The sequence below is a fragment of the Meriones unguiculatus genome, chromosome 10, assembly GCF_030254825.1.
Source record: "Meriones unguiculatus strain TT.TT164.6M chromosome 10, Bangor_MerUng_6.1, whole genome shotgun sequence".
Taxonomy (NCBI): Eukaryota; Metazoa; Chordata; class Mammalia; order Rodentia; family Muridae; genus Meriones; species Meriones unguiculatus.
In genome coordinates, this window is record NC_083358.1 from 22,643,832 (window position 1) to 22,663,748 (window position 19,917).

General features: G+C 46.1%; 1 protein-coding gene across 2 annotated transcripts; it reads right to left on the bottom strand.

Annotated features, from left to right (window-relative positions):
* Window positions 1-451: 451 nt before the first annotated feature.
* LOC110545492 (pyrethroid hydrolase Ces2e-like) lies at window positions 452-15,430 on the bottom strand. Of its 2 annotated transcripts, XM_060392115.1 has the most exons (13): window positions 15,274-15,405; window positions 12,748-12,829; window positions 8,828-9,032; window positions 7,495-7,636; window positions 6,856-6,989; window positions 6,508-6,766; window positions 5,991-6,089; window positions 5,605-5,745; window positions 5,428-5,508; window positions 5,040-5,184; window positions 4,532-4,669; window positions 3,432-3,504; window positions 452-2,600 (listed from the first exon to the last, which is right to left on the bottom strand). In XM_060392115.1, the coding sequence occupies exons 3-13, from the start codon at window positions 8,965-8,967 to the stop codon at window positions 2,414-2,416; spliced, it is 1,539 nt and encodes a 512-aa protein (XP_060248098.1). In that variant the 5' UTR covers window positions 8,968-9,032; window positions 12,748-12,829; window positions 15,274-15,405; the 3' UTR covers window positions 452-2,413. The 2 variants fall into 2 exon arrangements, with proteins under 2 accessions (XP_060248098.1, XP_060248097.1); XM_060392114.1 differs by lacking the exon at window positions 12,748-12,829 and having other exon boundaries at window positions 15,274-15,430.
* Between the last annotated feature and the right edge of the window lie 4,487 nt (window positions 15,431-19,917).

Below are 19,917 nucleotides of genomic sequence, written 5' to 3' on the forward strand. Positions count from 1 at the left end.
CTGGTCTGAAGCCTGCACTACTAGGGTCCTGTTCAGAAAATCCTTTCCTGTGTCTATAAGTTCAAGTGTGTTCCTCTGTCAAATTCAGGGTATCAGGATATCATGTTGAGGTTCAGCAGCATTTATTGAAGATTTCTCCAATGTGTATTTTGTCCTCTTTGTCAAAATTCAAGGGGCTGTGCTTATATCTAGGCCCTCAATTCTAGTCTGTTGATCAGTGATCTATTTTTATGCTAGTATCATGCTTTAAAAAAAAAAAAAACTATACCTCTGTACTATAACTTAGAACCAAGCATTATGATGCCTAGCAGTGTTTTTATAGTTTAGTATTGTTTGGGCTACCCTGGGTCTTTTTGTGCTTCTATATGAATTTTGAGATTATTTTTGGCAGGTCATATGTTTCTAGAAATTAATCCATTAGTTTTAAATTTGAAAACACAGAAAGAAGGAGTCACAGGAATATTGTATTTATTTATTATTTTGTGTGATATGGTGTGTGTGTTGTGTGTGTGTGTGTGCATGCATGAATGCATACAGATACATGCAGGTGTGGAGGTCAGAGGACAATTTCCTTGAATTTACCTCTTCCACTGTGGGTTTTAGGGATCAAACTCAGATAATCAAGCTTGGGCAGTGAATGCCTTTACCTGCTGAGCCATCTCACCAGTCATTCCAAGAGCATTTCTTTATGTATATCTTACATTCCTCTGTGTATACTTACATTCTTACATATGTGTTTACGCACATATACATACAGTGTATGTATATATACTTCACACACACACACACACACACACACGTGTGTGTGAGTGTGCTACATTTTCTTTGGGTTTCAATTTGAATGTCCCTGTAAGGTTTTGAAGAACTTGTTTTGAACGCTTGGCCTCCAGCTTGGGACCCTAGTTTGAAGGCTGTGGACCCCCAGGAATCAGGGTGTGGCTGGAGAGAGTTGGTCTCTAGGGCCAAGCTGTGCTGGATACTTTTAAGGCAACTTGACACAAGCCAATATCATCTGAAATTGAGGGAATCTCAATGGAGGAAATATCTCCATAAGATGGGGCTGTAGGCAAGCCTGTAGGACATTTTCTCTTTTTTTTTTTTTTTCTTCACAATTTATTTATTTACTTAATTGGCGATTGATGGCGGAGGGCCCAGCCTTTGTGGGTGGTGCCACCCCTGGGCTGGTTGTCCTGGGTTCTGTAAGAAAGCCAGGCTGAGTGAGCTGTGAGGAGGTCAGTAAGCAGCACCCCTTTATGGCCTCGGCAGCAGCTCCTGCCTTCCTGACTGCCTTCAGTGACAGAGTATGATGGGAAGTGTAAGTTACTGTGGTAATGGCTTTTCATCACAGCAGTAGAAAGCCTAAGTCAGACACAGGTCCTGGAAGGCCCCTGGTTTTGTTCGGGCTCTCTCTGCTGTCTGATCTGCTGCCAAATGAGGACTTTTCATCACGTGTTCCTGCTCCCCCAGGGGAGGAGCAGTCCTGTTAGGCCACAGAGGAGGACTTTGCAGCCAGCCCTGAAGATACCTGATAAAACAGGGTCAAATGAAAGGGGAGGAAGTCATCCCCTATCAGTGGACTTGGAAAGGGGCAGGGAGGAGACCAGGGAGGGAGTGTGGGGTTGGGGAGGGAATGAGGGAGCGGGATACAGCTGGGACACAGAGTTAACAAAATGTAACTAAAAAGAAAAATAAATTAAAAAAAATAAGTAGTTGGTTCGGATTTTTTGTTGTAACAATAGAAGATGGGCTAACATGAAGCTTGTATGGATTGTGCCTGTGGGAGTGTGTTTGCTGGTTTGTGGCAGGAAGGGCCAAGTGCTGCCTATGAGCCAGATACCTTAGATCTCAAATTGGGTGTCAGCGTCCTCAGAATTTTCAGCTTCTAGAACAGATAGCAATAAATTTTTGTTGTATAGAAGCTACCTGTTGCGATAATTGTGTGTGATAGCCCTAGAATGAACTCCTGGGGCTTTTAGTATCTGATTTTCTTTAAAATTTGTCCTTATCTATTAGAATATAGGAGCTTGCTGAGATGTGAAAAGGGGGTTCAGTCACCCAGCTTAGTGAAATCCTCCCCAAGGGACATCACTAGTAGTGGAGGGCCTGAGAAGTGAGAGGAGAAGAAATGGGGAGGATGGAGGGGGGAGGAGAAAGAGAGGGAGGGAGGGGCCATGCAAGGAAGGGGTGTTGTCTGTTGGGACTCACCCATCCATATGTGCATGGATATATGTTTGCTGTATGTAACAGAAGTGACTCTTGTCAGGCTTAGCAAGGAACATGTATTTTGTATGGAAGACTTCGTAGTTGTTGGGTGTATGAACGCAATGACTATGTAAAAATGTGGCTTCCCTATGTCTCTTCTTAAGGTGTTTGGAAACCTCAGAATAACCCCACCTGCACTTGACACAGGGTGCTACAACTCTGCATGTCTGTCCTCAACCTCCTTTAACTCCTGGATCTTCTGGGGCAGAGTCTTGGTCCAGAACTTCAGCCTTCTGGCCTTCAGGGCTCGGCCCACCGCAGGCTGGATGTCCAGCTGCAGGTACTGCTCCTCATGGTCAAACACGGGCCAATAGGGTAGACCCTCGCTGTTGGGGTTCCTGTGAATATATCCTCCCAGCAGGGAGAGCAAAGGTTACTTTAGGCCCTGATGAACTTGGACCATCTCCCTGATTTTGGTCAGGGCAGTGGACTAAGCCATTAGAGAGTTATGGCAGATGTATTGACGTAGGGAAACAGGAAGATCTTATTGTATTGTCTTGTTCCCACCAGCCCTGGTTGAGAAACAGTCTCATAGAGGGCCCCCGTGCCCTGATATATTTTGTCCTTGTGGAGCTCTTGTCCTCTCCCAGTCTTATTAACTCCCCTTTTTATCGTATGATTCCCTCCCTGCACTCTGCTGAAGGTTTGGTTATGAGTCTTCGTATCTGCTTTGATACACTGCTAGGTAGAGCCTTTCAGAGGACCTCTGCGGTAGGCTTCTGTCCTGTTACTGATATAACCTAGAACCCCTGCTCGGATGTAACCCATGGTAGCTCAGTAACCAAGTGGGTTTCCCTAGTAAGGGTAACAGGAACTATTTCTGACATGAACTCAATGACTGGCTTTTTTACCTCCCCCCTACCCCTGAGGGAGGAACAGTCTTGCTAGGCCACAGAGGAGGACATGGCAGCCAGTCCTGAAGATACCTGATAAGCTAGGGTCAGATGGAAGGGGAGGAGGACCTCCCCTAGCAGTGGACTTGGAACGGGGCAGGGAGGAGATGAGGGAGGGAGGGAGGGTGGGATTGAGAGGGAATGAGGGAGGGGGCTACGGCTGGGATACAAAGTAAATAACCTGTGATTAATATAAAAAAATAAAAATTAATTAAAGAAAGGCCAGCCCTGGACATCAGTCAGCTCCTTAGAGGTTGAGGAGGGGCTTGCTCTCACCCGTATCTTGCGAAGTTGGCCCAGTACTTCATCATCCTCCTGCTCAGAAGCTCCTCCTCCTCAGTGAGCTCAACTGCAGAGAGGAAGAAATTATGGGTCTAGACTTCGCTTCTCATGCGGCTATTCGCTCCACCATCCCTGCAACAGCACAATCTTGGGCCTAGGCCTGGCCCCTTCCCCTTCTCCTCCTTCCCCTTCCCCTCCTTCCCCTCCTCCTCCTTCCCCTTCCCCTCCTTCCCCTCCTTCCCCTTCTTCTCCTTCCCCTCCCCCTTCCCCTCCTTCTTTCCCTTCCTCTCCTTCCCTTCTTTCCCTTTCCTCTCCTTCCCCTTCTTCTCCTTCCCCTTCCCCTCCTTCTCCTCCTTCCCCTCCTCCTCCTTTCCCTCCTTCCCCTTCCCCTCCTTCCCCTCCTTCTCCTCCTTCCCCTCCTCCTCCTTTCCCTCCTTCCCCTTCCCCTCCTTCCCCTCCTTCTCCTCCTTCCCCTCCTCCTCCTTTCCCTCCTTCCCCTTCCCCTCCTTCCTCTTCTTCCCCTTCCCTTTCTCTTCCCTTTTCCTTCCTTCCTCTTGTTTTCTCTCCCCTCCCCTCCCCTTCCCCTTCCCCTTCCCTTGCTTCCTCTTTCCACCTCCCAGACTCCATTCCTTGTCTGTCTTATTCATCTCAGCCTCCAATTTCTACTCCCTCAGGCTCATTCATGCCCCAGAATATCTTTCTTCCTTCTGACCAAAGGAATAAGCATGCCTTTAGAATACTCTTCGCACAGCACACTGGGAGTTGCAGTGCTTCCCTCTAGTGTCAGAAGACTGAGACAGAGCTGTCATTCATTATGGGTTACACGGAGAACTTGTCTCAAAAAGTCAAAACAAGCAAAGAAACAAGTAACATAAAACAACCCATTGACCACCATGCCTGATTCTATGGCCCACACAGGTAGGGACAGATGGAGAAAACAGGCAGGAGTGGGAAGGGGCTGTGTTTCTAATCTCACATCAGCCTTTTGGGATACATCATGGCACACAAGCCATGCTATCTTCACTCTGAACCCCAGTTTCGCCATATGAGCATGCTGCGGGGCCTGGATCCTGGGGGAATAAAAAATGACTCACTTTGGGTGCCTCCCCAAAATGATCTGAAGATAAAGAGAACCTCATCACCATGGTCAGCCTTTACATCGGGTGGCTTGGAGTCCTTGAAGAAGCTGGGCCGATGCTGGAACTCATAGAAGTAGACAGGAGCATGGGAACCTGGAGGCAAGGGCAGTTGAGAAAGCAGACTTTCACCTGGGGATGTCCTTCCTCAACTGTGATGACAAGATAGCTAGCTAGATATGGGACCAACTGTGGATAGATTTTGAATAGTGCAATGCGAAACTCCAGGCTAGATCAGGGGCAGAGAGAGGGGCTTGGTTAAATCATGGTCTTCTTGAAAATCTTTGCTATATGGTTTTATGATGTCATTGTCACTCATTGTCCTCACCAGTAAAGTTTGGAAGATTCCTATGCCTTACACAAGTCTCAAGAATTTACTTAGATGAGGAACCCCAGAGCTCAACTAGGCACAGCTCTGAGCTGCCCCCTAGGCATGGCATCAGGCCTTAGTTCCAGATGTACTCACGTTGAAAATGTGCTACTTGCAGCACAGGGATCACAACGATGATATCTTCCATCATCTCCTTGAACTGCACTTGGAGAAGCTGAGGGTCCTCATTGTCCCCCATGTACTCCTCCATCACCAGGTCAGTAAATTCAGGAGGCCACATCTAGCCCAGAGGGGTCAGGGAGAGTCAGATTACACAGGTCTTGGGGTAGTGAGACCAGAGCCTCTGGATGACAAGTAGGGCCTGGCATGGGACAAGTTAAATCAGGAAAGAACCAGGTTCTGGGGACACTCAACCCACAAGTACCATCACAGTTCAGTATTTGTTCTTGCAGCTTGTTGCATGAGCAGGATACATTGAAGGTGCCCTCTGCATTCATTATTTACAGTATTCGAGAAGCCTTACCATCTGGGCTGCCCTCCTCTGAAGTACAGCTTGCACAGTCTTTCTATCCATTTTCTTCTGGGAGTCAGTGTTGCTCAAGCTCTAAATGGTAAGAGGAGAGAATACGTTGTGGTAAAGATAACATGGGGCTCTCGGAGAGGCTTCCCAGAGGCCAAAGGCCTTGAACCTGGGCCTCACCGAAGGAATGATCCAGCCATACTCATCATTGTTGATGCCAATAATGCTGGGGACAGGTTGGAAATCAGCCGAGGCAAGCAGCTCCTTGGGATGCCTGGGCAGGAAGATGCCATCCACTATACCAGGGATGATCTTGAAGGCCTGGAGGGACATTGACAATTCTGGTGTTAGGCTATAGTCTCCCATTCCTGTCTGTCTCATACCAGATTCGTCACAACAGCTCTATGAGATCCTACACCGGGTTTACCACATCCTGGTCTTCAGGTCTCTACCTGGGCTCTGGGTTATGAAGGATGGAAGGTAGTCAGTTCCCAGGGCAGTTGGAGGCTGCCTGGGGCAGGCTACCTTATACCCTATTGCCCCTCCATCCTACCAGTAAGTCTAACCTTGTTAATAGCCATAATCTCCTCCTCACTCTTGCCTCGAAGACAGTTCACCAGGGCCTCTGAGTCCACTTGCTCACACCCAGACAGGTTGGCCACCGTCTATAAAGGCATCAGGAAAGGGGTTGCTCATCCTTGGCAGGTAAGGTGGTTTTTTGTTTTTCAGTTCCAACTTGGGTTCAGGTGTCCCTGAAATCTCATAGGGTACATAGGTATATAGATTATGGCAGGTATAAAATTGTTTTTGTTTCTTTCATGTTCAGAGATGACAGCCTGAGGGGCTATCACATCCTATGACATGCTTTTGCTTATAATGTCACAAATCCTGAGTACAGCTTTACGGGATACATGGAAGCAGAGGGGAGTGACTCTAACCGTTAGCCCTTCAGAAATTCCTGTACAGGAGGCAGTTGCCTGGTTACCTCCATGGACCTTGTCCACATCGGTCAGACAGAAAACCAGAGTTTCTGAGGGTGAGAGCTGAGGTGGCAGCTCCGGTTATAGGTATGAGGGCACTCACTCTATAGACTATGTCAGGGGATGTCGAGATGAGGCCAGGTATCGTGGCCACCCCACTCTCCATGATGGCACTGTGGAATAGTCCTTGGGACATGGGGGATACAACATGTGAAGACACACTTGTGCCACCTGCTGACTCGCCAAATATAGTGACCCTGTCAGGGTTGCCTCCAAAGTGGGCGATGTTCTGCTGGACCCAGCGCAGGGCGGCCACTTGGTCCAGGTATCCCCAGTTGCCTCTGGCATGCTGGTCTCCAGTGCTGAAAAGTAGATGAGAGAGAAGGAGTCACAGGGCTGTCCTATTTCTGCCCATCCTCTAGTGCACAGCACAGGCCGGCTCCAGGCTCACCTGAAGAAGCCCAGGACTCCCAGGCGGTACTGGATAGTGACTACCACCACATTCTCAATGGCTGCCAGCATGGATCCATCATACAAGGAAGCCATGCCTATAACCAGTGAACCACCATGGATCCACACCATCACCTGGAGAAGTCAAGATAGGTGTGATGTGTCTTCCACGTGCCTTATGTCTCCCCGTTGGGCTTCCCTTCAGAGTCAGTACAGCTTCTTCTCTGAGTGCTGCCCACACAGACAAATGCTATGAGCGAGGGGTTCAAGTGCAGTCATGGACACAAGCTCTCTCTCTGCTTGGAGTCCACCCCACTATCAAAGCCTGACTGTATTATTCCCAGAAATTTTTGTGGGAGAAATGATAGAGATATTTCTTCCATTATGTCACATGAAAATTAATCAGAAGTGTTCTCAAATCTCATCAGGAAAATGAAAATTAATGGCTAGGTCTTTGGTGACTTCAAAGTACAGCCATTGCGTACCCAATAGATCTTCTAGATACAAGTTGGTAGGTAGGTTGGATTACAGAAAGAGACTTCTCATCAGGGTTCACTGAAATGTGGCTCAGGCTGATATTCTAATCTTTTTCTAGAAGAAATGTACTCTTACCCATGATTGAGCGTAGCTTGATACTCACAGGCAGTTTGGAACCCTCATGGGCATGATCTGGTGTGTAGATGTTAAGGTATAGGCAATCCTCAGACATATGGATGGGAGGCAAGGTCAGCTTCAACAGCTTGAGAGCCTGCATATTCATTGCAGCGATGTCCTGCAGGCACCTGGTGACCAACCATGGCAGAGAGTCAGCCCAGGGATGTAGGGTGCCCAGAAACAGACCCTCAGGTTAAATATGCTTTCAAATATCCCTAGGCACTTCCCTCTCTGATGCCTGGCTTACACACGATCCCTCTCTATCTTCCTGCCCATCAAAGTACAGGATATAGGCTCTGGGGAAGCTGATAGCGCCCAGGCTTCCAGTAAGGCCTCAAGGTTATTGATGGGCTTGATTCCTACACCTCTTGAGGGTGGGAAATAATGACCTTTAGGGATCCTTTTGACAACTTTTGATTGACAGGTGTTGACACTGACCATGTCTTTCTTTAGCCAACCAGTTCTGCCATAGGACAGGTGTGAGTCCATAAATGAGTGGAGGCTAGTTTCTCATAGGGTAGTGAGAACCTCCCTCATTCCAAGTCCAGACTCTTGGGATCCTCATCTCTCCCATAACCTCCAGTTAGGAGCGTATAGTGGCATCTTGAATGTCAACTTGATGAGCTTTAAAATCACCATGGAAATACTCTTCTTTGTGAGGGGGTTTCTGGATTAGGATATTTGGCCTAGATGCGGACAGTACAATTCTGTTGGCTGGGGACCCGAGCTGAATAGAAAAGAGATAGGAAGCTGAGTGTTATCATCTCCCCATCTCCACCAAGTGACAAGCCACCCTGGATTCCTGCGGCCATAACTTTCCCACCAGGATGGCATTCACCTTGCATTATATACCAGAGTAAACTCTTCCCCATTAAGTTGCTTTTGCTATGAATTTTGTCTCAGCAACAAGAAAAGCACCTAATACACATACATACTTACTTCTTTTGTCCAGTGAAATCTAGCCCTGTAGAGCTCAGCAGCAGTGGAACATATGTTTGCAAGGTGTTGTCCTCTTCAAGGACCTAGTTTCTGATGTTGTAAGCTGGGGATCTTACAGGTTCTAGGAGTCAAGCCAGACCTCTCCCAGAGACCCTTCCTTGGATGTTAGAGAACACTGGAAGGAGCCTGATCAATGGCAAGCCCTGAACTAAGAGGCCGACAGAGTTCTTTCACTCTCAATATTATCAAGATCTCCTGAAGATATTCTTAGGAATCCCCCTGCACCATGGAAAAATGCTGGGAGGTTGAGATGAGGAACCACTGAAGTCTGGCCCAGAGTTCATAGCACTCATCCATCCCAGGGACTCAGGAGGACTTACCTGGCTGGATAGGAGGTCCCATCCCTCACACCACTCCACGATTCAGGAGGCTCAGGAGGTACGAAACGCAGTGGTCCTATAGGTGGCTTGGCAAAGGGAATTCCCAGGAAAGAATGAACGCCCACATCAAGGCCCTTCATGTGGACTAGGCTTCCCCGTATCTGGCCTGTGTGTGTCGTCCTGATGGGACTGGCTGAATCCTGGCCTGTGGATAGAGAGCTGACATCACTGTTGAGTCTGCATAATTAGCTGCCACCATGATAAGGGGTTTTCCACCAACTTCTTTGTCACCCTCAGCTCAGCCAAGGTCAGGAAATGTCAGTTTCATACGCTTCCTGTCTGTTACAGTGGCCTCAGGCCACCCCTGTTCATGACTGTTGAACTGAATTTGAAACGCAGAAGAGGCTCTTGAGTCGCTAAGATATGAGGATACACTGGGAGAGCTCTGTGTACTGGAAAACCACTGAAGTAAACCTGAAATGAGTAGTCCCGGTATTTTAACTGTATCATAAAAGCTGTGATACAATGGTTCTTGCAAGATAAGCTTGCAAGCAGTACAACAGTTGTGTGAGTAACCAACCGCTATCTGATGGGATTTAATCTGCTCAAATCCATGCTTTTTTGCTCTCTCTCATTAGAAAACAAACAGAGGCTAATAATAAAATAAATATTATTTAGTAATAATAAATATTATTATTTAAGGATAATAAATATTATTATTAAAACAAACAAACCTGAATAGGGCAAAACAAAAAGAGCCACAGAAAATATGCAACAAATACAGACACAAAGACACACATATTAAAACACACAAAATTCCCATAAAAGCACAAAACTGGAAACTATAATATATAAGCAAAAGACCTATACGGTTAAAACACACACACACACACACACACACACACACACACACACACACACACACACATTTTGGCTGGGTAAAATAGCACTTGCCTATAATTGCAGCACTGTGGGGACTGAACCAGGAGGATTCAAAGTTTAAGATTATGCTTGGCTATAGGTGAGTTCAAGGTTAGCTTGTGTTAATAGAGAGGTCTTGTCTCAAAACACAAAACAAATCAACAACAACAAATCAAAAAAGAACAACCAAGCAAAAGAAAAAAAATCAACAAAACCAAAAAAGAAGCTACAAACATACACAGAAGACAAAATATTTCAAAAGAAAATTGATTACAGTGAGAATTAACTGTTGCTGAAACACCTAAGTCTATCTATCTATCTATCTATCTATCTATCTATCTATCTATCTATCTATCTATCTATCTATTTATCTTCATCATTATTATCTTTCTATCTTCTCTAGGATATCAGTTTTTCCTCCTCCTTTCCTATCTTCACAGAGAATATTACCAAATGTAATAACTGGAATTCACCTCAAATAACAACATCAAGAGCAAGATGCAGTCCAGGTACTTCTAGGCTGTGCCAGACCTGAAATTGATTCTGGGCACTGCTAATCCATTAGATATTTCTTCTGGTTCTAGGGCATCTCATTCCTCCCTGCTGTGCAAGTCTCAGGTAGCCACAGACCCTCTGTGTTTCAGGGAAGGAGGAGGTATCTAGTTGAGGGCAACTTACCTTGCTATTGTTTTCTCCTAAACCACTTGCTTCTCTTGTCTGTCTAGTTTCTTGTTTCACCTGTATTGAATTGGCTGATTTAAGCCAGGCTTTATTGGAAAAAACAAAATAACTTAGGGAGCTATTGCTACATCACCCATCATAGTTCCACATGGACCAACCAGTTTCAAACCACCTGCTGCAGGAAAGGCCAGAGCTGGCAGCCTCTCATGGGGGGTCAGAGAGAGGTAAGTTATTGCTGTCTCTCTGCTGTGCTTTGCCTGCCAAAAGTGACAGTGCTGAGGTGGTAGATCTGCACAGGTAGGATAGTAGAAGGTGATTGGATCATGGCTGCTCTTGGAAAGGCTTTTGGGCTTAATCATTCAGGAGTGGACTACTTTCTTTAAGACTGGCATCAGTTGTAATCAGAATCAACTTGACCCCTCTCCCCTCTCTTGGTTGATCCAAGTCCATGTCATCCATCCATGAAATGTCATTCCCATGTTATGACAGAGCTCCAAGATCCTTACCAGTGGCTCACCAGAGAGCATTACTCAACATGGAGTTTTTAGCCCTCAATGCTACGAATTAAAGAGATCATTTTTCTTTATATATTATCCAGTGTTGGCTATTTGTCATAGCAATACAAAGCAAACAAAGACAGAAAATTGGTATCAAGCATGTGAGGCTGCTTCATTACAATACCCAAAGATGTGGAAATGGGATTGGAATACAATGGTGGCCAAAGATTGGAAGGGACAATCTCTAAGAGTCCTATTTTGCTGTAAAGGGGACATTATAAGTTGTTCTGGTGAAGGCTCTGATGACAAAAGAATAGGAAGGAGCTTGGACTTCACAGATGGTTTACATGGTTGTGTCCAGAATGCCAATAACAATGCTGACAGTAAAGACATATTATGCAAAGTCCCAGAAAAAAGTGAGAACCATTCCATTGTAACCTAGAGCGAAGGTCACCCATCTTACATCATTACAAAGAAAGTTGGCTGCATTGTATCTGTACTCCAAAGCTTGTAGAAAGCCAACTTTAAAAGTGGTGCTCAGAAGTATTTAGAGAGAGACATTTCTAAGTAAACTATAGAGGAAATTGTGTGAATCTTCTGGGCCATATTTGGTGAAATTCACAGTAATCCGTGGTGAGGGAGGCAGAGCTTAGAAATCTGAACGTTCACATCATGTCTAGGTAAAGTGCAAACAGGGTTCTCCGTAAAAATGTGAAGGCACAAAAGAAAATACTATGGGTAGAAGAGCGCCAGGCCCAGAGAAATGCCCCCAGAAGAGTGGTAAAGGCACTCTGAAGACATCCTAGAGGCCTTCCATTTGCCAACATCTTCCCCCTTTAACTTCCTATCACAAACAGAGGCTTCTTAGAGCCTAGTGTAATGATGTACGTCTGCTCTAGCGATGGCTGAGCCAGCCTGCGGATGCCTCTTGACACAGGGACCAAACATCAGATCTTGGGGCTATTTACCTGTTACTGATTTGTTGGACACAGAATTTAAGGGCAGGTTCCACTGCGATTTCTAAGGAAAATCTGGGAGGCTCCACCCCAGCAGCACTGCCCAGGTTTTCCACTAGAATGCCCTGTGAGCCGGTTGAGAGGGACCACGGCTCCTACAATTTCAGCGGTGTATGAATACAGGCAATTGGCAGCAGCCACCTATGAAGGCCAGGAGGCCACAGTACACACCTTGAGAGAGCAGCTGGGTAGGTGGCAGCCAGTGTGGAGGTTTGAATGAGAATGTTCTCTTTAGGCTCAGATGTTTCAATAGTTGGCCCCCAGATGGTGGCTCTATTTGGGTACGTTTGGAAGATGTGGCCTTGTTGGAGGGAGTCACTGGGTGCTTTTGAGGTTTTGAAAACTATGCACCATTCGCAGTTTTACTTCTTTACAGTTTGAGATGTGAGCTCTCAACTATATCCGTCACCTTACCTGCGGCTGACTGCCATCCTATCCTCGCTGCCATCCTATTCTGGACTTGTATACTTCTGGAACCAGAAGCCTAAATAAATCCTTCCTTTTATACGCTGCCTTGGTCACGTCACAGAAATAAAAAAAGTAACTAATACAGCAAGCAGTACCACAGGGGTGGGGACACTGAGTCTCTGGGGTCTATGCCTGCTCCCATGGTCATAGCATGCCGGACTTACAGTTTTGAGAGACCATCTCTCTTGCTTGGTTTTGAGTTTGTTTGAGCCCTGACACCGTGTTCTATTTTCCTGTTCATTCTTTTCGCAACGAGAGTGTCTGAGTCAGGTTTCTATTGTTGTGAAAAACACTATGACTGAAAGTCAATTTAGAGGAGGGGGAAGAAAGGGCTTACTTTGTCTTACAGCTTACAGTCCTGGAGGGCAGCAACCCAAGGAAGGAACTGAAGCAGAGGCCATGGAGCGGTTGTTCTCAACCTGTGGGTATTCTGCATATCAGATATGTACACTGCAATTCATAACAAAATTATAAAATTACAGTTATGGCGCAGAGGTGGAAGAATTTTATGGTTGGGGTCACCCCAACCTGAGGAACTGCATTCAAGGGTGGCAACATCAGGAAGGTGGAGAACCTCTGCCATGGGAGAATGCCACTTACTGATTTATTCTCTATGGCTTGCTTAGCCTGCTTTTTTATACAGAATAAAGAACCACCCACCCAAGGGAGGCATTACTCACAGTGGGCTGGTCCCTGCCACATCAATCAATAACCAAGAAAACGCACCCAAAGACTTGTCTACAGACCAATTTTCTGGAATCAATTTCTCAGTTGAGAATCCCTCTTCCCAGCTATATCTAGGATGGTGTCAGGTTGACAAAGCCAGCCAGCACAAGGAATGCTTACTCTGTGCCCGTTTCAACATGGATTCTTGAAACCATCAAACTTGTTTTTTTAAAGGCTCCCAGCTAGAAGGGATTTTCCTTGAATTTCAGATGGGACTTAGGACTTTGGCATCATGTCCTGAGGAGTTAAGTCTCTGTGACCGAGAGCATGGTATGGGCATGTTTTGAACTGTGAGGGGGACATGAACCCACATTCATGTCTGGGCTGGGACACAATGCTGCGATCTGGATATGTTGTGTCCCCCAAATATACTGGACGTTTACCACAGGGTGCTGCAGTTGAGGTAGTAGAGCTTTGAGAAGTTGGCTTTAGTGGGAGGTGACTGAGTCATAGGAGCCCTCGTACCAGGATTACTACTGTAATTTTGAAACAGGTTAGGTCTTGCAGTAAGAGTGAGAGTGAGCTGTCAGACAAGAGTGACTGCGGCCATTCCCAGGGTGTATTGCTTCTTCTTTCACCACGCGCTCTCCTACATGCTACTACAGTAAAATGCCATTGGCATGTTGTCACATAGTTAGAAGATTTCAACAGAGCTGCGCTAGTGTGAGCCACCTGATCACGAATTTTCAGTCTCTAAATTGCGAGCTAAATGAAACCACTTCCTTTGACCATTGTGTGGCTTCCGGTACTTTGCCACAGCTGTCCAATCCACCAAGAAGTCAATGTGAAAAGGCACACTCCCCTTCTCTGTCATGTGCTGCTCGCACAGGGTTTCATGTGGAATGAGCTCTCTATCCATGAGATTTCACTTCAGCTACCGGCTACTGATGCCTCATGTGCTTGTTACAGGAACAGACAGGAATATACTACAATATCCACGATCTTAGACTTGTTGCACTGAGTATTTTTGAAGTGAAGCCTCCGGTTGAGTGGTATTAGGGAGCTCTGACGTAGTAGTGTGAGGCGCTGTCCGTGTTAGGCAGTGTTAGATTGTGGTACCAGAAGTGCAGTGAATCTGTAATTATTCTGGCTGTAATGAAGGGCCAGAGCCTTCATCTAACTTTAGACAAACTCCTGAGTCCTGCATGCAAGTCCCAGGGACCTTGATGTTTCCTGTGGAAGAACCAGAAGTGGATGACAGAAGAGGATTGGATCCACATTTGTGTCTCCCGTGACCTGTTAACGATGCTTCCTGATAGAGGCTCGAGCCAAGCACTATTTAAAACGGGAGCCATTAGAGAGACCGAGAAGATATCTTGCCAGGAGGGTGCTGGTGACTTTTGAGAGCAATGTCAAATCAGGCAAAGGAGAACGGCCACTGGAGGTAAGGCATGGAGAATAGGCAAGCAGACTTCCTCCTGGGCACGCCACGCTGGGAAACGGTGGCAAGAATTGGGGCCTTCAGGAGGGGGCCCTGATGGGAGAGGGTGGAGACCGAGGGACATGCTCAGGCATTCTGCCCACTTAACTCCAAATAAGGTGGAAACTGCTTGGCAGGCACGAGTGATATAACCTTTCCCTTAGAAGCCGAGTCATACCGCTGCCTCAGCCAGGCCAGCTAATTGATGTAAAAGGCACTCTATGACCTCTCAGATCTAATTCTAATTGCAGGACCAGGTTCCTGTAAGAACCTGAGTGAGTAAGTAAGTAAGTAGTCTTACTTGAGTTCCTTTGAGAAAGCCATGCTGCACCTCTGGCCAAGGAAATGATACAGCAGAGTCAAATGGCTATGGAGGGTATTGCCGTGTTTTTTAATACCCATGTATCGCTCTAGCTCCAGTCACAAACCCAGGAGGGAATGTCCTGACACCCTTGCTTGCTGCTTGGCCTTGTTCACCTGCCATTCTGCACCCCCCTGCTTTTCAGCTCCTCTCTTGAAAGTGGGCATCCTTAGAGAGCCTCTGTAGCTTCAAGTGGACCACCCTGATTCTCAGGGAGCATCATACAAGTGCAAAATTCCTGAGCAACGAACTCCACCATTTCATCACTTTCTTGCCCATTTCCCCCCTTAGTCTCCACTCTGCCTCTGCCTTGGCATCTCTGCCTTGGTTCCCTGTCACTCCCATGAGAGCCTCACCCTGGACCTGGAGGAGAAGCAGGAACCCACAGGCTGCGATGGTTAGCCGAGTGAGAATTTGTTCCGGTCCCATGGTTGGTATACAGAAGAGTGTCTGAACTTCTGTAGGGCAGGTCAGGCTTTACCAGAAGGCACCCGAGGACTAGAGCTGGAGTTTGGACCCTGCAGAGCATGGGCAGGGCTCTGGGTGGAGCCTGGCAGCTGTGGGTGCTGGGGGAGAGCAACCGAAAGCAGATTGGGCTTGTGAGAGCCACGGTCACCAGACAGGGATCTTTTAAACCTCACACTTTTTGTATTTCTTTTGGCCTCCATGAAGATGCTATGTGGCATCCACAGCCCCTAAAATTACAGGGACCTGCACCTGAAACCTGCAGGCACTAAGTGTACTGACCTGACAGTCACAGGTCTGAAGAGGGCCCTGGAGATGAGATGACAGAGCAGAAAACTGTAACCGGAGAAGACAGAAGGTGTTCTCTGAAGAGACAAACCCTCAGTGACTCACATTCGAGAATAGACACACCTATTATGGAGTGAAGAGAAATGGGAGAGCAAATCCATGAAGCTACAAATGTTCCCCTAATCCTGAAAACTCATCCTTAGTTTCTGAACTCATGATTTACTTGGTTCTCTGTCCTGGATTCTTAATCCTCATAGTCATGGTCTGAATATCTGTATGGATTCTTCCTTGAACTCAGGGACATTTCTGTGTTTGTGTCTTTATACACACGAGTGCACACACTGACACACACACACACACATATATATATACATATATGTGTACATGCACATACTTATTTATATAAATATATTCTTGAATGAAGAAGACACTTAGGAGCATTTATGTCTTGATTGGGAGAGTGATGGAAAACTTAGTCACAGAAACCTAGAGGAACACAGGGAAAAACAGACAGCCAGAGAAGGAAACAGAAACACTCACACGGAGTCAGAGTATAGAAGGACTGAAATGGAGATGGAAGGAAAATGGAAGCAGAAGTTAGAAGTCTAAGGAGAGAGCCAGCGAGATAGCTCAGTGGGTAGGGGTAGGGGTGTCTGCCACCAACACTGAGGAGCTGAGTGTGATTTTTGGAATCCACGTAAGAGGAGGGGAAAACTGACTTCCAAAGAGTTTCCTCTACCTTTCATATGTGTGTCATGACATGTGTGTGCAAATATGCATATGTGTTTGTGTGTATGTATGTTCATGCATGGGCACACACACATGGAATAAATAAAATGAACAAACAAACAAAAAAGAAGTCTAGAAGAACAGGTATGATGACTAATGCAAGTAGTTGAGGCAGGTAGATCCCAGGTTTGATTACATCATGGGTTACACAGGAAGACTGTGTGTCAGCAAACAAAATTCAAATGAGCAAATAATAGTAACAATAACAATACAAACAACAATACAAATAAAATAAAAGTCCAGGGACTGAAGAGATGGCTCAGAGGTTAAGAGCACTGTCTGCTCTTCCAGAGGTCCTGAGTTCAATTCCCAGCAACCACATGGTGGCTCACAACCATCTATAATGAGATCTGGTGTCTTCTTCTGGCCTGCAGGTGTACGTGCAGACTGAATACTGTACACATAATAAATAAATAAATAAATAAATAAATACCACAAATGAAATCTTTCTTTAGAAAAAATTAAAAATAAAGTGCAGCTAAAAGTCCAGGTGACAATATTTGTCACCTGCCCCTAGTAATTCTTCCAGGCAGGCTCTACGTCCTAAAGGATCCAGCCTTCAAAACATTCCTCTAGCTATGGGCCGTGCACTCAAAACACAAGCCTAAAGGCCACATTGTAAAATCAAACCTTAGCAACTACTGAAAGTCTTAAACGTGCCCCAAGATTGCTGTTGGTGAGATGTCCTGTGTATTCAGAGAAATGGAAGCCACATGGCAGTGGGTTTACAGCAGTAAGACTCAGTGATCCCCTTCACTGCAGCAGAGTGATCCCTTCACTGCAGCAGAGTGTCATCAAAGCATCCCGGAAGCTTGGTATTGGCACCAACGTGTCAAACAACTAGTCACACAAGCTCCCAACACCACAGGCCAAGGCTGGCTCCTGTCTCACAAGTGAAACCCCACAGACAATGAGTGAAGGTGAAAGATAATCATCAGGGAAGAGTGAGTGCCTGAGAGTGGTGTAAAGGGACCGTGACTCCGAGCAATGGTCGCCAGGGCTCTCACCTGACAGGAAGGGTCCAGAGATTGGTTTAGATTGTATAAAAGGGCTTTGCAAAGGGGAGGAGGCTGCAGGGGAAGCAGCATGAGCTGCCAATCAGAACAGTGTTGGTTGTCTGCCTCTGATTTTTTTTTTTCCAGGAAAGTCTTCAGCCGAATTGGGCAAGCGGTTGTCAGCTGACACCAAGCTTTCAGCAATGAAAGCCTTCAGAGAGGAAGCCCCAATCTGACTGCCTGATGGGGTTCAACAAACTACTGGTCTCACCAGGAGCTCAACAGCACATTAACGCTCCAGTGAGAGTATCCCTCTGCTCAGCTTCTTAACCAGGCTCAACAATAACCTCATCTATTTCTTGGTGTCCTGGATAGTCAACACAGAAATCTTCATTTTCAACCTGAAGGTCATGGTACATTATGATTGCTATTTAGTGCAGTGATTGCCCTGGGGGAAACTGACCCAGGTAGTACAAATGACTGAGAGGTAGAGGGATGGGGCAGTTTTAGGGCCTATAGGACATAAGACATTACCCCTTAATGACATAGAAAGTGCTTTGGGGGAGCAAAAGCACAGACAGAGCAGGCAGAATCTGGCACCTTTGAAAATGATAAAGTGCAAGAGACTTTGTACTGGTGGGGCTGAAACATTGAAGAAAATCAATCACATGGAAGATTAGGGGATGCTGATCAAGGAGTCAAGAGACTCCAGGAAGTTTCATGAAGGGCAAGAAGACACTTCCATAAAAGGGGAAGCTTGCTCTGGGTGCCAGGGACAGGAATCTCTTTTGATACCTATGGACACACCGCCATAGACAAACATCTTTACAGAGGTGGTAGTCTCATGCAAGTTCTCCATAATGTCTGCAGAACTCCTGATAGGAAGAACAAACTTCAGGAAATGGGACACTTCTGGTCAACTCCCTAACTTCTGACCCAGCTTGGGAGCCTCATAAACACGCCTAGTTTTGTTTTTACAGGCCTTTATAAAAGAAGCAAATAAAAGTTCATGCAAAGGGACAATATGTAGAGATTTTTTTTTCATCAGTTGGCATTCTTAGTGGCTGATGTCAGAGACCTCTATGAGCTATGAACTGAAAGCCGTGGGAACAAATTTATTTGCTGAAATATAATTTCTAATCCAATGTTATTAAGAGTTATGACTCTGGGAAGATCAAGGGTACCACTGTTTGCTCATTCTACCCAGTGAGGATACAATGTGAAATCTTTTGAGTCAGAGACCTAACTTTCACAACACAGCAAATATGATGCCATTTGACATTGGATTTCTCAGTTTGTTGGGCCTGATAAGGCCTGCTGTATCTACCTGAGCCTGGCTCGAGTTTGGAGACCTGTCTTTAGCTTCCGATTTAAGAGACGCCACTTCCGGGCAAAAGTGATTCAGCATATCCACCTTAAAATCAACCCTGCCTGGTAACTGTTACGTGGAGTTTTGTCGCTGGCCCACCTCTCCTTGCACTACCTAACCTTGCCCTCTAGCTCATCTTACCTCACTTCCTTAACCCTGCCTCCTGACCCAAACCTGTAAAAAGGACCGCTTTATTCAATAAACCAAGTTCCTGCTTCGACAGATCTCCTGGCTCCATATTGTTTTATTCCCTGGGGCATCGGGGGAGGTTTTGTTTCCTGAGGCATGGGGGGGGGGAAGGAGGACATTGACACTCATCATCCCGCTCAGCCACAGAGGGCGCCCAGCTGGACTGGCTACCCTCTTCTCAGCTCCACCTGCTGGATGTTGACCCAGCATCAGTTTATAAAAATATATATAAATTTCTGCTATTTGCATGTTATCTAGCTTATAAATATACTTTTTAGAGACATTGGTCTTACTATGTGCTTAGGCTGACCTGAAATTGTCAGGCTCATATTCTTGTCTCAGCCTTTGAATAGTAGGGGCCACAGATACCTACTACAGAGCTCCATTTGCATTGTGAACTTTTAGAACAACAGCTTAACCATCTGAAGACAATAGGACTTTGGGTCATTAGGTTTCTTTATTGGCTACTTGCAAAGAAGAAAGACATGAGACTTGCTGAGAGAGAACATGAGATTTTCACATAGCTCATCCCCATGTAGTCAGTGTTTCCAAGGCCTTTGTTTTCTTTGAAGAGGACCTGGGACTTGGAGAAGAGGAAATAGGATGAGAGATGAAGAAAAGAAGGGAGGAGCATGGTCCCAGTGGAATGTGAAAGAAGAATAGGACACTTGGGGGAATCAGTCGTAGGACCGTTTACTGAGTGGGTCTCCTAAAAGGTATCTCAACTTGTGGAGTAATGAGTGACACACCAAAGGTTTGCCATACATGTTGGTCAGGACAACTGTAGAGGTTAGGGATGATCATGTGACTAACTGTTAGACTCTAACTAGGATTCTCAATGGGCTTTACAAATGTCAGGCTGACCCCATGTACACTCAATCCTACACATCATTTCTCACAGGACA